The sequence below is a fragment of the Belonocnema kinseyi genome, chromosome 5, assembly GCF_010883055.1.
Source record: "Belonocnema kinseyi isolate 2016_QV_RU_SX_M_011 chromosome 5, B_treatae_v1, whole genome shotgun sequence".
NCBI classification, from domain to species: Eukaryota; Metazoa; Arthropoda; class Insecta; order Hymenoptera; family Cynipidae; genus Belonocnema; species Belonocnema kinseyi.
The window spans coordinates 93,715,724-93,730,645 of record NC_046661.1 but is presented as its reverse complement, the minus strand read 5'-3'; the positions used below and the strand labels follow the sequence as shown (position 1 = coordinate 93,730,645).

The following is a 14,922-nucleotide window of genomic DNA, read 5'->3' as shown; positions in this document are numbered from 1 at the left end:
GCCAGCCCTAAATATTTGTAGAAAAATCTTTAAAAAATAGTTATGAACACCTAAAGTACTTGAAAAATTGTTTTTTCTTCTCCCATTGTATCTCCTATTTTTGTGAAAAAATTCATCTTTTTTGTTCTTTTGAGGAAATTTGCTGCTGTGAAGTTTGAAATTGTAAAGAATTTTTTAAAACACAAAATAAGCTATCAGTGATAAAGATATAATCAAAATTACAATTTTTATTTAAAGCAAAAGAAAAAATAGATAAGGTCAAATAACTTACTTGAAACAAAAAAAAAAACATTTTTCAAAAGCTAATTTTGTAATATTTTGAGCTAACTTTAAATTAATTTAAATTACATTTGATCGTATAAAATTCTAATAATAAATAAGGTATTATCATTAACTGTTATTTTAAATAATTTTTTAAACAGTATATTTGAATTATGAAAATGTTTCTAATCCTTTGAAAGTCCGTAAATTGTTTTTAAAACTTGGTAAATCTCTTCTAATTTTTTAAAACATGTGAAAATTCCTTGAAATCCTTTCTTCTGAAATGTTTTGAAGTCACTTTAAATATGTAAAATCCCTTTTAATTCATTTTAAAATCTATGGAAAAACGTTAAAATCTCTAAAAATCGGTTAAAATCGTTGAAATGATGTGATATGCTTCGAAATATTACGAGATCTCTTGCAATATTTGAAATTCCTTTACATTTCATTGAAATACTTAAGTTCTGTGAGAATTTTTCGGAATCGTTTCAAATACATTAATTTTTTTAACTTTTTAACTCTTTTTAACTCCTAAAATATTTTGAAATATGTAAAACCTCTCTTTTTATACTTTTGTATCGTTTTATATACCCTCATTTTTTAGCAGTATTCTGACATTTTGTTTACAATAAAAATAATGTATATATTTGTTGGTATATTGAGGTAAAAATATAAAATCGTACTTACGATGGCGGGAGGGGAAGGGGGTCATAAAAATCTTACGAATCCTGAAAATAGGGAATATAAAATTTCAAAAATAATCCTTACGTAATTAATGGACCGTTTTCTTAAAGATTTTTAAATTTTGAAGTTATGTGTTCTTCTGAAACATCCTTGAAGAGGTGAATTTTCTCTGGTTTCCTTGTTTCTATTCTCTCTTCCCTAAATAGGGTGTCTAGAGGACCGAGAAATCGGGCAAACACCGGGAATTTATTTAGGATCAAGATTTTTTTTTTATCAACAAGTCTATTTTTTCTACTTTATATAACAATCTTTATTGTTGAGAATCAGCGAAAAATCTCATGGCTTCACGGCGTACACGATACCTTGAATGTTTTTTTTTTTATGAATGCTTAAGTTCTTTTAAAGTTAATTTTATGAGGATTAAATCTTTATCTCTTGAATAAGTTGAAAGAGTAGTATAGCTGTGACAATACGACGTCACTTACCGAACGAGCCAGGTTCGGTTTCATGCTGATGTACCGACATCAGGTAATTATCATCGGTCGGTAAGTGAAGTCATACTTACATTGCTCTACTACTAGAAAGCTATGAAAATTCTCTATCAAAGAAGACAGGATGAAGAAATTTGATCAATTATTTAAGAAGATATTGCAAAAATATTGAAAAAAAATTTTCTCTTGAAATTTAAATAAAGTCTTATATTTTTTAACACTATAAAAAAATATACGATTAAATATCTCGATTAAAACGATTTAAATTATTATTATTTCAATTGCATCTCTTTTAGTCGAAAATTAAACTTTGTGATGGAAAATTCATGTATTTTGTTGAAAACATGTCTTTGTGGGAGATTAAATACCTTTTCTTTTTGAATTCATTCGTTTTTCATAAGGTTGGCTACTAATCCATTCCATTTTTCAACTCTCTTAATTTTTCGAGACGACTAAACGCAGCCTAAAATTTAACTTTTCCATTTTTGGTTGAAATTTGTTCTGTTTTACTTGAAAATTTATTTTTGTCGTTTAAAATTGAACTATTTTATTGAAAATTCAATTTTTTTTACCCACAAATTCAAGTATTCCATTTTTGGTTGACATTTTTTTTACTCGAAAACTTAACAAAATTGTGAAAAAATTCTGTTTTTTTTTTTCAATTGAAAATTTATGTATTTTGTTGAAAATTTGTCTTTTTATTTGAAAATTTATCTTTTTGATTGAACAATGTTTTTTAATATTGGAAAATATTTAGGTTCTTAACATTTTGCTTCCGGACTATAATTCATAAACGTTTTCTCAATTTCAAAGCGATGAGATTTATTTTTATTTATTTTCCATATTGGTAACAAAAGAATACCTGTCCGTACAATATGATTTCATGATTTTTTTTAATAGTTTAGATTTAATTTATGATTTAGATTTTTAAAAATGTTTATATAATGTTTTGAAGCTTTTTAAAAATTTCTAAAGGATTTTTTAGATAATAACTTCTTTTTTCGTAAGATTACAGAGAAAATTCAAATTGAATTTAAAAAAAAAAAACAATTTAATTTTTAGTAAATATTTTTTAATATTCAAAACTATTTTCTAAAATTTCCGAAAAAAAATTTAGATGATTTTAAAACATACAACAAAATAATTTCAAATTCGAAACAATATGTATATTTTCAACAAACATTTAGAAGCTTTTTAAACATTTTGAAAGGTAACAAAAGAAAAAAAATCCAAAGACTTCTGGGAAATTTTGAATTGATTTTAGATTTTACAAAAAGTATTTTAAGAGAATAAAAAATATTTTGAAAAACGAATTAGAGGACATTTGTTCAATTTTGCAGAACTGTTTTCATATTGGAAATAATAATTTAAAATTTGAAGATTTTTAAAAACGTAGTCAAAATGTAGATTTTTTAAGATTTTAAAATAAAATTTTGAAGTATTTTATAATTTTTGAAAGATTTTAAGATAATAAGAAAATGCTCAAGATTTCTAATTGTAAGAGATCAAAAATATTTTAAAACTTACAAAGGTTTCCGATCATTTATAAATTTATAGTTTGTCTAACTTTTTTCTTGATTGACTAAAAAATCTTTTTGGTTGAGGATTCAACTTTTTTGTTTAAAAATCATCTTTTTTGGTCTCTAATATAACTACTTGGTTAAAAGTTAAACAACTTTGTTTAAAATCACTTGCTTGGTTGAATACTTATAATTTTATTTCAAAATTTATCTTTTTTTTTTAAAGTGTATCGATTTTTTTGGAAAATTTGTATTTTTTGGAAGAAAATTGATCTTTTATGGAAACTTATTATTTGTAGTTCTTGATTCAACTATTTTGTTGAATATTTTTGAATTAATTTAACTATTTTTGGTTTAAAATTAAAATCTTTTTGGAGTGAAATGTCAACTAACAAATTTTTTGTTGATAATTCATTTTTTTCGTTTAAAAATTCAACTAATTGGTTGAATGTTAACATTTTTGTTGAAATTTTGATTTGAAGATTCTGAAATTTAAAAAAATCTTTTTGAATTTCCTCCAGAATGTTAGGCAAATTATACTGATATAATGTTCAAAAGAAACAAACCTGAAAAATAAGTATTCATTCGAAATTTTTATTTTTTATTAAAAAATATTTTTCCCTTTTAATCTAAAAAATACAAGCGCTGATAGCTCGCAATTGACGATGCTAGTTTAAGATAAGAAAATGTTATCTCTCGCCGTCTCATATAATTAGCATTAAAATAACTTAAGCAATTATCCATAAACAGGTGGTTTCGATTAATCTTTTCTCATTTCAGTCTATGATGAGGATAATTTATGACACATTTAAATACATTTTTTTCCTCCCGTAATTAATTTTGTGCGTATTGTATATTATTAAATTCCCATTTTTCAATTCGTTGCGCAAAAGCCTGGAAAACCCCCGGAATTAAAAATTACCCGATCGCTAGACACCCTGCGATTGTAAAAAATGGTCATTCTTTTCAGCTTGGATGCCTCTAGAATATCTGGGAAACTGTTATTCAAATATCTAATTGATTAAGTAATTTGCTTATCTCTGTTTTAACAGATTACTCGACACCAGATAGACCACCAGGTTTGAAACTAATTTTGAAGGTCGGTGGGAACAGTGGAACTCCTGAACACGGTTCTGAATCTCCCAGCCAAGCAGCCATGCTCTCGCAACAATATCAGCAGCAATTAGGGCTTAATTACTCTGTCACTCAGGGCGATTCTGAGTATGATAGGTCAGTATAATCCCATCTTTGTAGCCCTTATCATCCAGGTCTCGGACACATAACACTATCGGCACTATTTTACCCCCCACCCCCTCCCCCCACTGTAATAAATCGTAACAAAATATGTAATGTTTGGTTTACAGATTCAATAAGGTATGCGACTTGAAAGTAATGGAAATTTATTTTGTTTAAGATAATACTTTTTAAAATAAACTATTTTGATCCACAGACTAAAAGATGATTTTTTTTTTAAATTTAAAGTTGAACTTTCAAATAAAATATTTAATTTTTCAAACAAAAATGGTATGGTTACATTTTCAATTTAAGAAATTAATTTTCAATTGAAAGAAGAGAATTTTCTATGAGTTAATTGATAAAAAAAGACAATTTTTCAAAAAAATATGTAAATTTTCCACAAAAAATGGAATTTTCCATGAAAAAACAAAAATTGTAATTTTCTAACAAAACATTTGAGTTTTCAAACAAATTGTTAAATTCTAAAAATAAAAAAATACATTTTTTAATCAAAAATGGAAGAATTGGATTTTTAGTTTAAAAATTAATTTTCATAAAAAAAAAGAAATTTCTACTAGTTCAATTGGAGCAGAATGATCAATTTTCTATACAATATTTGAATTTTTATACCAAATAGTTAAAATTTAAGTTATAATAAGTTATAATAAGTTATTAACCAAAAATGGAATAGTTATATTTTTCATTAAGAAATAAATTTTCGAAAAAAGATAATTTTTTATTAGTTCAATTGAACCAAATTAGACTAATTTTCAATAAAATATGTAAATTTTCCATAAAACCATCGAATTTACTAACAAAATGGTTGAATTTTAAATTAAAAAAATTAATTGTCCAATGAAAAATGTTTTTAAAATGTTTAAAACAAAAATGTAGTTACGTTTTCAGGTTAAAAAATTAATTTTTAACAAACAAAACAAAATTTTTTCCGAGTTTAATTGGACCAAAAAGACAGCAGACAAAAAGATGATTTTTTAAGAAAGACGATTTTTTTGCTCAAAAAGACGAATTTTCAACAAAATACACAAATTTTTCACAAAACAGTTGAATTTTTCACTCGGCACTACGAATTTCCTTTAAAACGTGTTATTTTCTTCCATGTAGTTAATTTTTAACATCAGTATTTTTATTCTTAACCAAATAGTTGAATTTTCTATTCAAAAAGTTCAATTTTCCACCATATAGTTGAATTATCAAAGAAAAAATCTAATAATTCAACCAAAAATGGAATGTTTACATATTTAGTTTAAAAAATTAATTTTCAATAAATAAAAAGATAATTTTCTACCCGTTAATTGTTCAAAAAAGACAGATTTTCAACAAAATACGTAAATTTTCCACAAAAATTCAAATTTTCTCACAAAACATTTGAATTTTCAACTAAATAGTTAAATTTTCAACAACAATAAAAAAGCATAAGTTATCAACCAAAAATGGAATGGTTATATTTTCCGTTTAAAAAGTGAATTTTCAACAAAAAAAAAGAAGAATTTTCTACTAGTTTAATTGAACCAAAACAGACTAATTTTCAATAAATTACGTGAATTTTCCACAAAGCCATTGAATTTTCTACCAAAATAGTTGGATTTTCAATTAAAAAATTTAATTGTCCAACCAAAAATGTTTTAAAAATGTTTAAATAAAATTGAGTTACGTTTTCAGTATAAAAAATTAATTTTTAACAAAAAAAAAGCTTTTTTTACCAGTATAATTCGACCAAAAAAACAACAGACAAAAATATGATTTTTCAAGAAAGATTATTCTATTGCTCAAAAGATTATTTTTTAAAAAAATACATGAATTTTCCACAAAACTGTAGAATTTTTTTCTCGAAACTACGAAGTTTCTTTAAAAAAGGCGAATTTCTCGCATGCAGTTATTTTTTAACATCAGTATTTTTATTCTTAACCAAATAGTTGAATTTTCTATTGAAATAGTTCAGTTTTCCACCATATAGTTGAATTATCAACAAAAAATATAATTTTTCAAGCAGAAATGGAATGGTTACATTTTCAGTTAAAAAAATTAATTTTCAATTAAAAAAAGAGAATTTTCTACCAGTTAATTGTTCAAAAATACGAATTTTCAACAAAATACACAGATTTTCCATAAAAAATTGAATTTTCCACCCGGCACTACGAATTTCCTTTAAAACGTGTTATTTTCTTCCATGTAGTTAATTTTTAACATCAGTATTTTTATTCTTAACCAAATAGTTGAATTTTCTATTCAAAAAGTTCAATTTTCCACCATATAGTTGAACTATCAAAGAAAAAATCTAATAATTCAACCAAAAATGGAATGGTTACATTTTCAGTTTAAAAAATTAATTTTCATTTAAAAAAAGAGAATTTTCTACCAGTTAATTGTTAAAAAAAGACAAATTTTGAAATAAAAAAATAAAATTTTGAAATTAAAAATGGAAGAGTTGGGCTTTCAGTTTAAAAATTAATTTTCATCCAAAAAAAAGACAATTTTTTACTAGTTTAATTGGACCAGAATGATGAATTTTCTACAAAATATTTGAATTTTCAACCAAATAGTTAAATTTTCGACAACAACAAAAAAGCATAAGTTATCACCCAAACATGGAATAGATATATTTTCCGTTTAAAAAATTAATCAATTAAAAAATATAATTTCGTATTAGTTGAATTGAGCCAAAACAGACTAATTGTCAATAAAATACGAAATTTTCCACAAAACCATTGCATTTTCTGCCAAAATAGTTTCATTTTCAATCAAAAAAATTAATTTTCTAACTAAAAATGGAAGTTACGTTATCAGTTAAAAAAATTAATTTTTAACAATAACAAAAAAAAAGAATTTTTTGCCAGTTTAATTGGACCATACAGACAAAAAGATGATTTTTTAAGAAAGATTATTTTATTACTCAACAAGACGAATTTTCAACAAAGTACATGAATTTTCCACAAAACAGTTGAATTTTTCACTCGGCACTAAGAAAATTCTTTCGAAAAGGTGATTTTCTCCTATCTAGTTCATTTTTAACATCACTATTTTTATTGTTAACCAACTAGTTAAATTTTCTATTGAAATAGTTCAGTTTTCCACCGTATAGTTGAATTTTCAAATAAAATATTTCATTTTTCAACCAAAAATGGAATACTTACATTTTCAGTTTAAAAAATTAATTTTCAATCCAAAAAAGAGAATTTTCTACCAGTTAATTGGACCAAAAATACGAGATTTCAACAAAATACGTAAATTTTCCACAAAACAAATTAATTTTTTACCAAAAACAACAATTCGAATTTTCTACCTAAATACTTTAATTTGAAATAATAAAATTAATTTTTTAATCGAAAATGGAAGATTTACGTTTTTAGATGGGGGGGGGGGGGTCAGCGTAAAAAACACTCTGTAAGAGAATTTTTGAAAATTATGGATTGAGCAAAAGTATTTAAACTTTTTGTAAATTATTAAGTATACTTTGGGCAATATTCTGTAATTTTTTCATTTGAAAATATTTACTGTATCTCGTTCGGAAATGATCGGAAATCAAAAACTATTTAAATTTAGTCAAAGTATCATCAATGCTTCCCTCCAACGTTCTCTGATTATTATTATTTTTTTTTTTTTCATTAAAACATTGTTGGTGTTCATCTAAAGTGTAATCTACTATTTTCCATGCAAAATTTCACAATTTTGGGGGTGGAAAACACCCTTAATGCAAATAAAAAATTTTAACTAAATTGGGGGGGGGGGGGGTTATTTTATATGTAGAAAATGTGTACCAAGTTTGAATTGAATCGGTAAAGTAGTTTTGAAATAGCAGTGAACACGGACTTTGAAAAAGTAGCTTGGAGAAAAGCGCGTTTAAAGTTTTAGAAGCCCGCAGCTTGTCAGTGCTGTACTGCTAGAGGACAGGAGCCTAACTTGACAATAACTTCGAGAGTTTTGCTCAGATTGACTGAAAATTTTGGGAGTATATTCTTGAAATGTTTAACAATAAGAAAAGACAAACAAAAAATAATCGATTTTTTGAAAGTGTAAACCTTTACCCCCCCCCCCCCCCCTAAAAATTAATTTTCATTAAAAACAAGAGAATTTTCTACCAGTTTAATGGGTCCAGAAAGACAAATTTTCTACAAAATATTTGAATTTTCAACCACATAATTAAATTTTTAACAACCAAAAAAAAGCACAAGTTATCAACTAAAAATGGAAGTTACATTTTCAGGTTATAAAATTAATATTCATAAAAAAAGAGAATTTTCTATCAGTTAAATTGAACCAAAACAGACTAATTGTCAACAGAATAAGTAAATTTTCCACAAAACCGTTGAATTGTTCACGAAACAACAATTGAGTTTGCCACAAAAATGCCAAAATTTGAATTTTCTACCAAAATATTTGAATTTTTAAATAAAAAATTTAATTTTCCAAGCAAAATGGGAATAGTTACGTTTTCAGTTTAAAAATTAGTTTTCAACAGAAAATATGGAATTTTCTACCAGTTTAATTCAACCAAAAAGGTAACAGACAATAAGATGTTTTTTCAAGAAAGATTATTTTTTGCTCAGAAAGACGAATTTTCAACGAAATACATGAATTTTTCACAAAGTAGTGGAATTTTCCACCTGACACTACGAATTTTCAATAAAAGAAGAGGATTTTCTATCAATGAATTGGACCAAAAAGACTAATTTTCAAAGAACTAAATTTTCTACAAAACAAATGGATTTTTCCAGCAAAAACCAAAAATTCTAATTTTCTACCCAAATAATTGCATTTTCAAGTAAAAAATTAATTTTTTAATCAAAAATGGAATGGTTACGTTTTCAGTTTGAAAATTAATTTTCAACCAAAAAAAAGATAATTTTCTCCAATTTAATTAGACCAAACAGTCGAATTTTCAACAAAATACGTAAATTTTCCACTCAAAAAAATGGAATTTTCCACGAAAAACAAAAAATTCTAATTTGCTACCATAATAGCTGTGTTTTCAAATAAAAAATTAATTTTTTAACAAAATATGGAATAGTTACGTTTTTAGTTTAAAAAAGTAATTTTCAACAACAAAAAAAGAGAATTTTCTACCAGTTAATTGGACAAAAAAGATCAATTTTCAACGTGATACGTTAATTTTCTTTAAAACAATTGAATTTTGTTACAAACAAAAACAAAAATTCGAATTTTGAACACAAATAGTTGAATTTTCAACCTTATTTTTCAAATAAGAAAATTAATTTTTCATAAAAAAAAAGAGAATTTTCTACCAGTTTAATTGGACCAAACAGAAGAATTTTTAACAAAATATATAAATTTTCCACAAAATAATATAATTTTCCGCGAAAACTAAAAATTCGAATTTTCTACACAAATAGTTTAATTTTCAACCAATTAGCTGAATTTTCAAATAAAAAAATGAATTTTTTAATAAAAAATGGAAGAGTTACGTTTTCGGTTAAAAAAATTAATTTTCAACTCAAGAAAAAGAATTTTCTATCAGTTTAATTGTACCAAAAGACGAATTTTCCACAAAACGATGGAATTTTGCTTTTGTTTTGATACAAAACGATTTTGGATTTTCTAATTTATTTGAAAATTTAAATATTTTGTTGTAAATTTATGTATTTTGTTGAAAATTTGTCTTTTTGACTTAACATTCAACAATTTGGTTTCAATTTTTTATTCTTCTACTACCAAATGTTTCTGTTTGAAAATTAATCTCTTTCTTTACTTTAACTTTTTTGATCAAAAAATTTCTTTCTTTCGAAGATTAACTTTTTTTTGACATTTTAATTTGACATTTTAGTAGAAAAATATGTAAAAATTTTTGACGTCGAAAACTTAATTTATTTATTAAAAATTTATATTTCTTTGTTGAATATTCAACTTTTTTTGTTGAAAATTCGTTTTTTTGGCGTAACGATTCAACAATTGGATTGTCATTTTGTTCTTTTTTAGCTAAAAAAATTTTTTGGTTAAAAATTAATCTCTTTCTGTACTTTAACTTTTTTTATCCGAAAATATCTTTTTGTTGAAGATTATTTTTTTGTTGTTGAAATTTTTATTTGACAATTTAGTTGAAAATATATGGTTTTTTTAAAGAATAATCGTTCTTGGTTAAAAATATAATTTTTGTTGTTGAAAATTAAGTTTATTTATTGAAAATTCATATTTCTTTGTTGAATATTCAACTTTTTTGTTGAAAATTCGTCTTTTTGACTTAACAATTCAACAATTTGGTTTCAATTTTTTTTATTTTTCTACTAACCTTTTTTTTTTGTTAGAAATTACTCTCTTTCTGTAATCCAACTTTTTTGATCAAAAAATATCTTTCTGCTGAAGATGAACATTTTTGTTAAAATTTTAATTTGAAAGTTTAGTTGAAATATATGGTTTTTTAAGAATCATCTTTCTTGGTTAAAAATCGAATTTTGGTTATTGAAAATTAAGTTTATTTGTAGCAAATTCATATTTCTTTGTTGAATATTCAACTTTTTTGTTGAAAATTCGTCTTTTTGACTTGAAAATTCCACAATTTGGTTGCAATTTTTTTTATTTTTCTACTAACCTTTTTTTTTTTGTCAAAAATTAATCTCTTTCTGCACTCCCAACTTTTTTCATCAAAAAATATATTTCTGCTGAAGATGAACTTTTTTGTTAAAATTTTAATTTGACAATTTAGTTGAAAATATATGTATTTTCTTGAAAAATCATCTTTCTTGGTTAAAAATCTAATTTTTGTTGTTGAAAATTAAGTTTATTTATTGAAAATTCATATTTCTTTGTTGAATATTCAAATTTTTGTTTGTTTGTTGAAAACTCGTCCTTTAAAAAAATAGGTTTAAATTTCAACCAAGTTGTTGAATTTTAGTAATTAGAAAAAAGATGCGTTTTTAACCAAATATTTGTATCTTCAACAAAATAATTCCCCTCAAATTCATAACGTAGTTTAATAGACGACCCCTCGTAATCATCTTAAAAAAAATGTAACCCCTTTCTAGGTACATGGGCCACAAAAAGCTCAAAAAGAAGAAGAAAAAGAAGGACAAGCGGCACAAACACCATCACAAAGACAGAAAACGAAAGCGCGAAGAGTCGAGTCAAGAGTCAGTTGGCGACGGAGACGAGAGTTTGCAGGAAGTGCCGAAGAAAATAGCAAATCAACAATTGATGGCACCAAGGCCGCCAAATCCCGATCTCAGAATCGGAACATCACCCCTCTCAAGTGGACTCTCGCCCCATCGCGAACCGCGAACATGTGTCCTCCGGAAAATTGCCGAGCGTACTCCTCTTCAACGACTGCTCGAGCATTTGTTGAAGTCGATGGAGAAGCGCGATCCGCAACAATTTTTCGCCTGGCCCGTGACCGACAATATTGCGCCCGGCTACTCGCAAATCATTCCCAATCCAATGGACTTCAGTACAATCAAGCAGAAGATAGATGAGAACAGTTATCCGAATCTGAACGAATTCATTGACGATTTCAAGCTGATGTGCAATAATGCGATGACCTACAATCAGCAGGACACAATTTATTACAAGGCGGCGAAGAAGCTTCTGCATGTTGGATTGAAAATGGTGACGCCCGAGAAATTGCGTCAACTTCGGCCAGTCTTAACCTACATGCATGATATTTCGAAGGAGGAGCTTGGCTTCGAGTTGGGCGTTGAGGATCCAAATAATCCGGATGTTCTTGTCACGGAGGAGCAGATTGAGAAGGAGCGAGAGCAGGAGGAGAGGAATGAGGAGGCGGAGGAATTGAGGAAGGAGCATCAGAGGAAAATGAGACTGGCGAGTTTGGGCAAATTTGAGGCGATTCCGGATGATTTGACGCCCGACGAGATTCTCAAGCAGGCGAAGAGTGCGGCGAAGGCGGCAGCCGAAAAATTGAATATGAAGAGGTACGGCTCGAAAATGGGATTTTTGCGACAGAAGAAGGATGGGACGACGAGTCTGCAAATTATTGTCCCGGGCGATGGAGTCATTCCGGGAACGAATCAACGGCCCGTTTCCCTCGGACAGCTGATTGGTTGGTTTGCATTTTTTAAAAATTGAATTTGTTTTTTTTTTATTTATTTGTGTAATTTATTTGTATTTTTTTTATCGCTGGAAAGCCCTGGAAATGTCAGGGATTTTTTTGGGGAGCTTGCTTTTCTTTTTTTTTTTTAAATTAAAATATAAAATTGAATAGCAATGATTTTTCATTTGTAAAGGTAGCTTTATATTACTGTATTTAACTATTTTGGTGAAAACTCGTACTTTTTTTCTGTTTGAAATTAATTCTTTTAACTGAAAATTTAACTATTCTATTTTTGTTTAAAAATCGTTCTTTTTTTGGATGGATCAAACTTTTTTTAATTTAAAATAAAAATGTTTTTGGATTGTAATATGAACCATTACGTTAAAGAAAACTTCTGTTTAAAAAAAAAAGAATCCAACGAAAGAGTGGCCGCTGGACTGGGAAACCGGGAAATGACCGGGGATTTTTCGTGACCGGAAAATGACAGTGAATTTTTTTTTACCGGGAAATATTGAAATTTGTAGAAGAAAAATCTGTCCATGTTCGATTTCAACAGTTTTTAAATAATTATTTGAATTTCTATGTTTTTCAATTATGCTATTATTTAGCTTACAATGCGTAATTCAAAATTTTTTTACTTTAAAAATTTTCCATTACAAATTTTTATTTTTAAGCTTACATGTTTAATTTAAAGAATTTTTAAATGCTTTATTTAAGACTTGAACAAATAAAAAATAAAAGTCTTTGATGTCCAAAATTTTGGATAAAAATCATTTTTATTTAATAAATTAATTAATTTTTTTCAATTTATTTGTACTTTAGGTAATAAAAAGTGAACAAAAAGGATTTTAAACCAGTTAAAAATTTAAGAATTTTCACATTTTAACGTCAAAATTTAAACGGTTTCAATTTGAAAATCTTAGTCATTAACCAAATGCGAACGTGTGACTGAAAGTTTATAAACTATTTTGAACTTAAAAATAACTTCATAATAATATATTCTTAATTAGAGGATTTATTAAATTTAAAATGTTGTTTTAGTCTAAAAATATTCAATTTTTAACCCATTCAATTTCAAATTTGTCATTTAAAAAACGATTAATTACTTATTTAGCAATATTTGAATTTTTATTCAAGACAAGTAAATTAAAACCAAATATTTAAAAGTAAAGAATTTTTAACTGAATTGTTTGAAAAAGAAAGCCTGGAATCGTTAAAATTTCGAAAATGCTTAATTTGTGAGTGACATTATTAAATTTTGATGTATAATTTACAGATAAACATTTGTAGAAAAAATTTGAGTAATTTTAAGAGATATTTAGGAGTTTTAAAAAGATAAAAAATTATCATGCAAATTTTAGAAAGTTTTCTTAAAATCTTCTAGAATCTTTTTTGAAAATTTTGTTCAAGTCTTTGAAAAAGTTTTTAAATATTATCTTAAAATATTTTTTCAAAATAAAAGTTATTTTTAATTTTCCCATGAATCTTAAGAAAATGTTTTTATTTTTTTGAAGCCTTTCACAATTCTTGAAAAGATTCGAATTTTTTTGTTTAAAATCTGCGAAAATCTACATTTTGTTTAATATTAGGCTATCATTTCAAGTTTTACATTAAGTTTGAATCTTTTCAAATCGTATACATATCTCTTAAAATTACTCAAATTTCGCCTTCAAATAATAAATGTTCAATTGCTATTTATACATCCAAATTTAAAAAAAAATTCCTAAAATTTGCAGGATTTTCTTGAAAATTGTAGAAAAAATTCAATTCATTTTGACAGATATTTCGAAGTTCTAAAAAAATGTCCGAAATATTTACGAATTTATAACAAATTCTAGATTTTTCAAGATTTTCAAATTAAATTTTGAAGTTTTCCAAGGATGTTTAAACTATTTAAAAAGAAAATAATTGAATTTATAATTTAAAAAGTGTTCAGTTGAAGATTTTTCAATTTTTCAATATTTAATGTTTCTAGCTTAAAAATCCTTCAAATTATATAATTTTAAAAATTTTAAAGTTCATTGATTGATTTGTTAATTTAGAGCATTGAAAATGATAACGTGGATTTATATTTTTTAAATTGAAAAATTTTCGTACCGTCAATTTTATACCCGTAAAATATTGAACAGCTGAAAACAAATTTTTTTAATTAAAAACTTTTAAATTAAAATTTTAAAAGTTCCAGATCCTATTATCTGAAAAATAACACAAAAAAAAATTTTTCGGGCAAAATCAAAAAGAAGAAAGAAAAATGAGAAGGCAGCCAATTACATCCCCTTCCTTCTTCTTTTCTTTCTTTCGTCGTTTTTATTATTGTCATTATCAAATTACAATAAAATAACAATCAAAATCAAAATAAAAAAATAAATAAAATTGTATTAGATTCTCTTTTATTTTTCAGATAACAATAGGATTTTTGTTTTTGTTTGTTCGTTGTGGTCCAAATTTGGTCGTTGGATTCTTGTTTTTTTTTTTTAAACAGTAGTTTGCAGCCATTTGATTACTGGACGTTAAATAGGATTTTTAATTTTTTATTATTATTATTATTATTACACCATTAAGCCATTTCCCTTTCGGGGTAGGCGTGACTCACTCGGCAGGGGAAAGGAGTAGGGTGGGGATGGGATAGAGATTTTTCAGATTGATCCAGAATTCTCGTGCTATTTATGTAAATAACACGTTCGTTCCGCAACACTGCTCCGACCCAGGTTGCTGA

At 25.8% G+C, this 14,922-nt stretch overlaps 1 protein-coding gene across 4 annotated transcripts in view; it reads left to right on the top strand.

Annotated features, from left to right (window-relative positions):
* The window catches only part of LOC117172752 (bromodomain-containing protein 7), a 63,402-nt gene that overhangs the window by 35,667 nt on the left and 12,813 nt on the right, over positions 1 to 14,922 (top strand). For all 4 annotated transcript variants that reach the window (XM_033360949.1, XM_033360951.1, XM_033360948.1 and 1 more), the window contains 2 exons: positions 4,009 to 4,186; positions 11,188 to 12,215. In XM_033360949.1, coding sequence (XP_033216840.1) covers positions 4,009 to 4,186; positions 11,188 to 12,215 — 1,206 coding nt within the window. The remainder of the gene's footprint in view (positions 1 to 4,008; positions 4,187 to 11,187; positions 12,216 to 14,922) is intronic.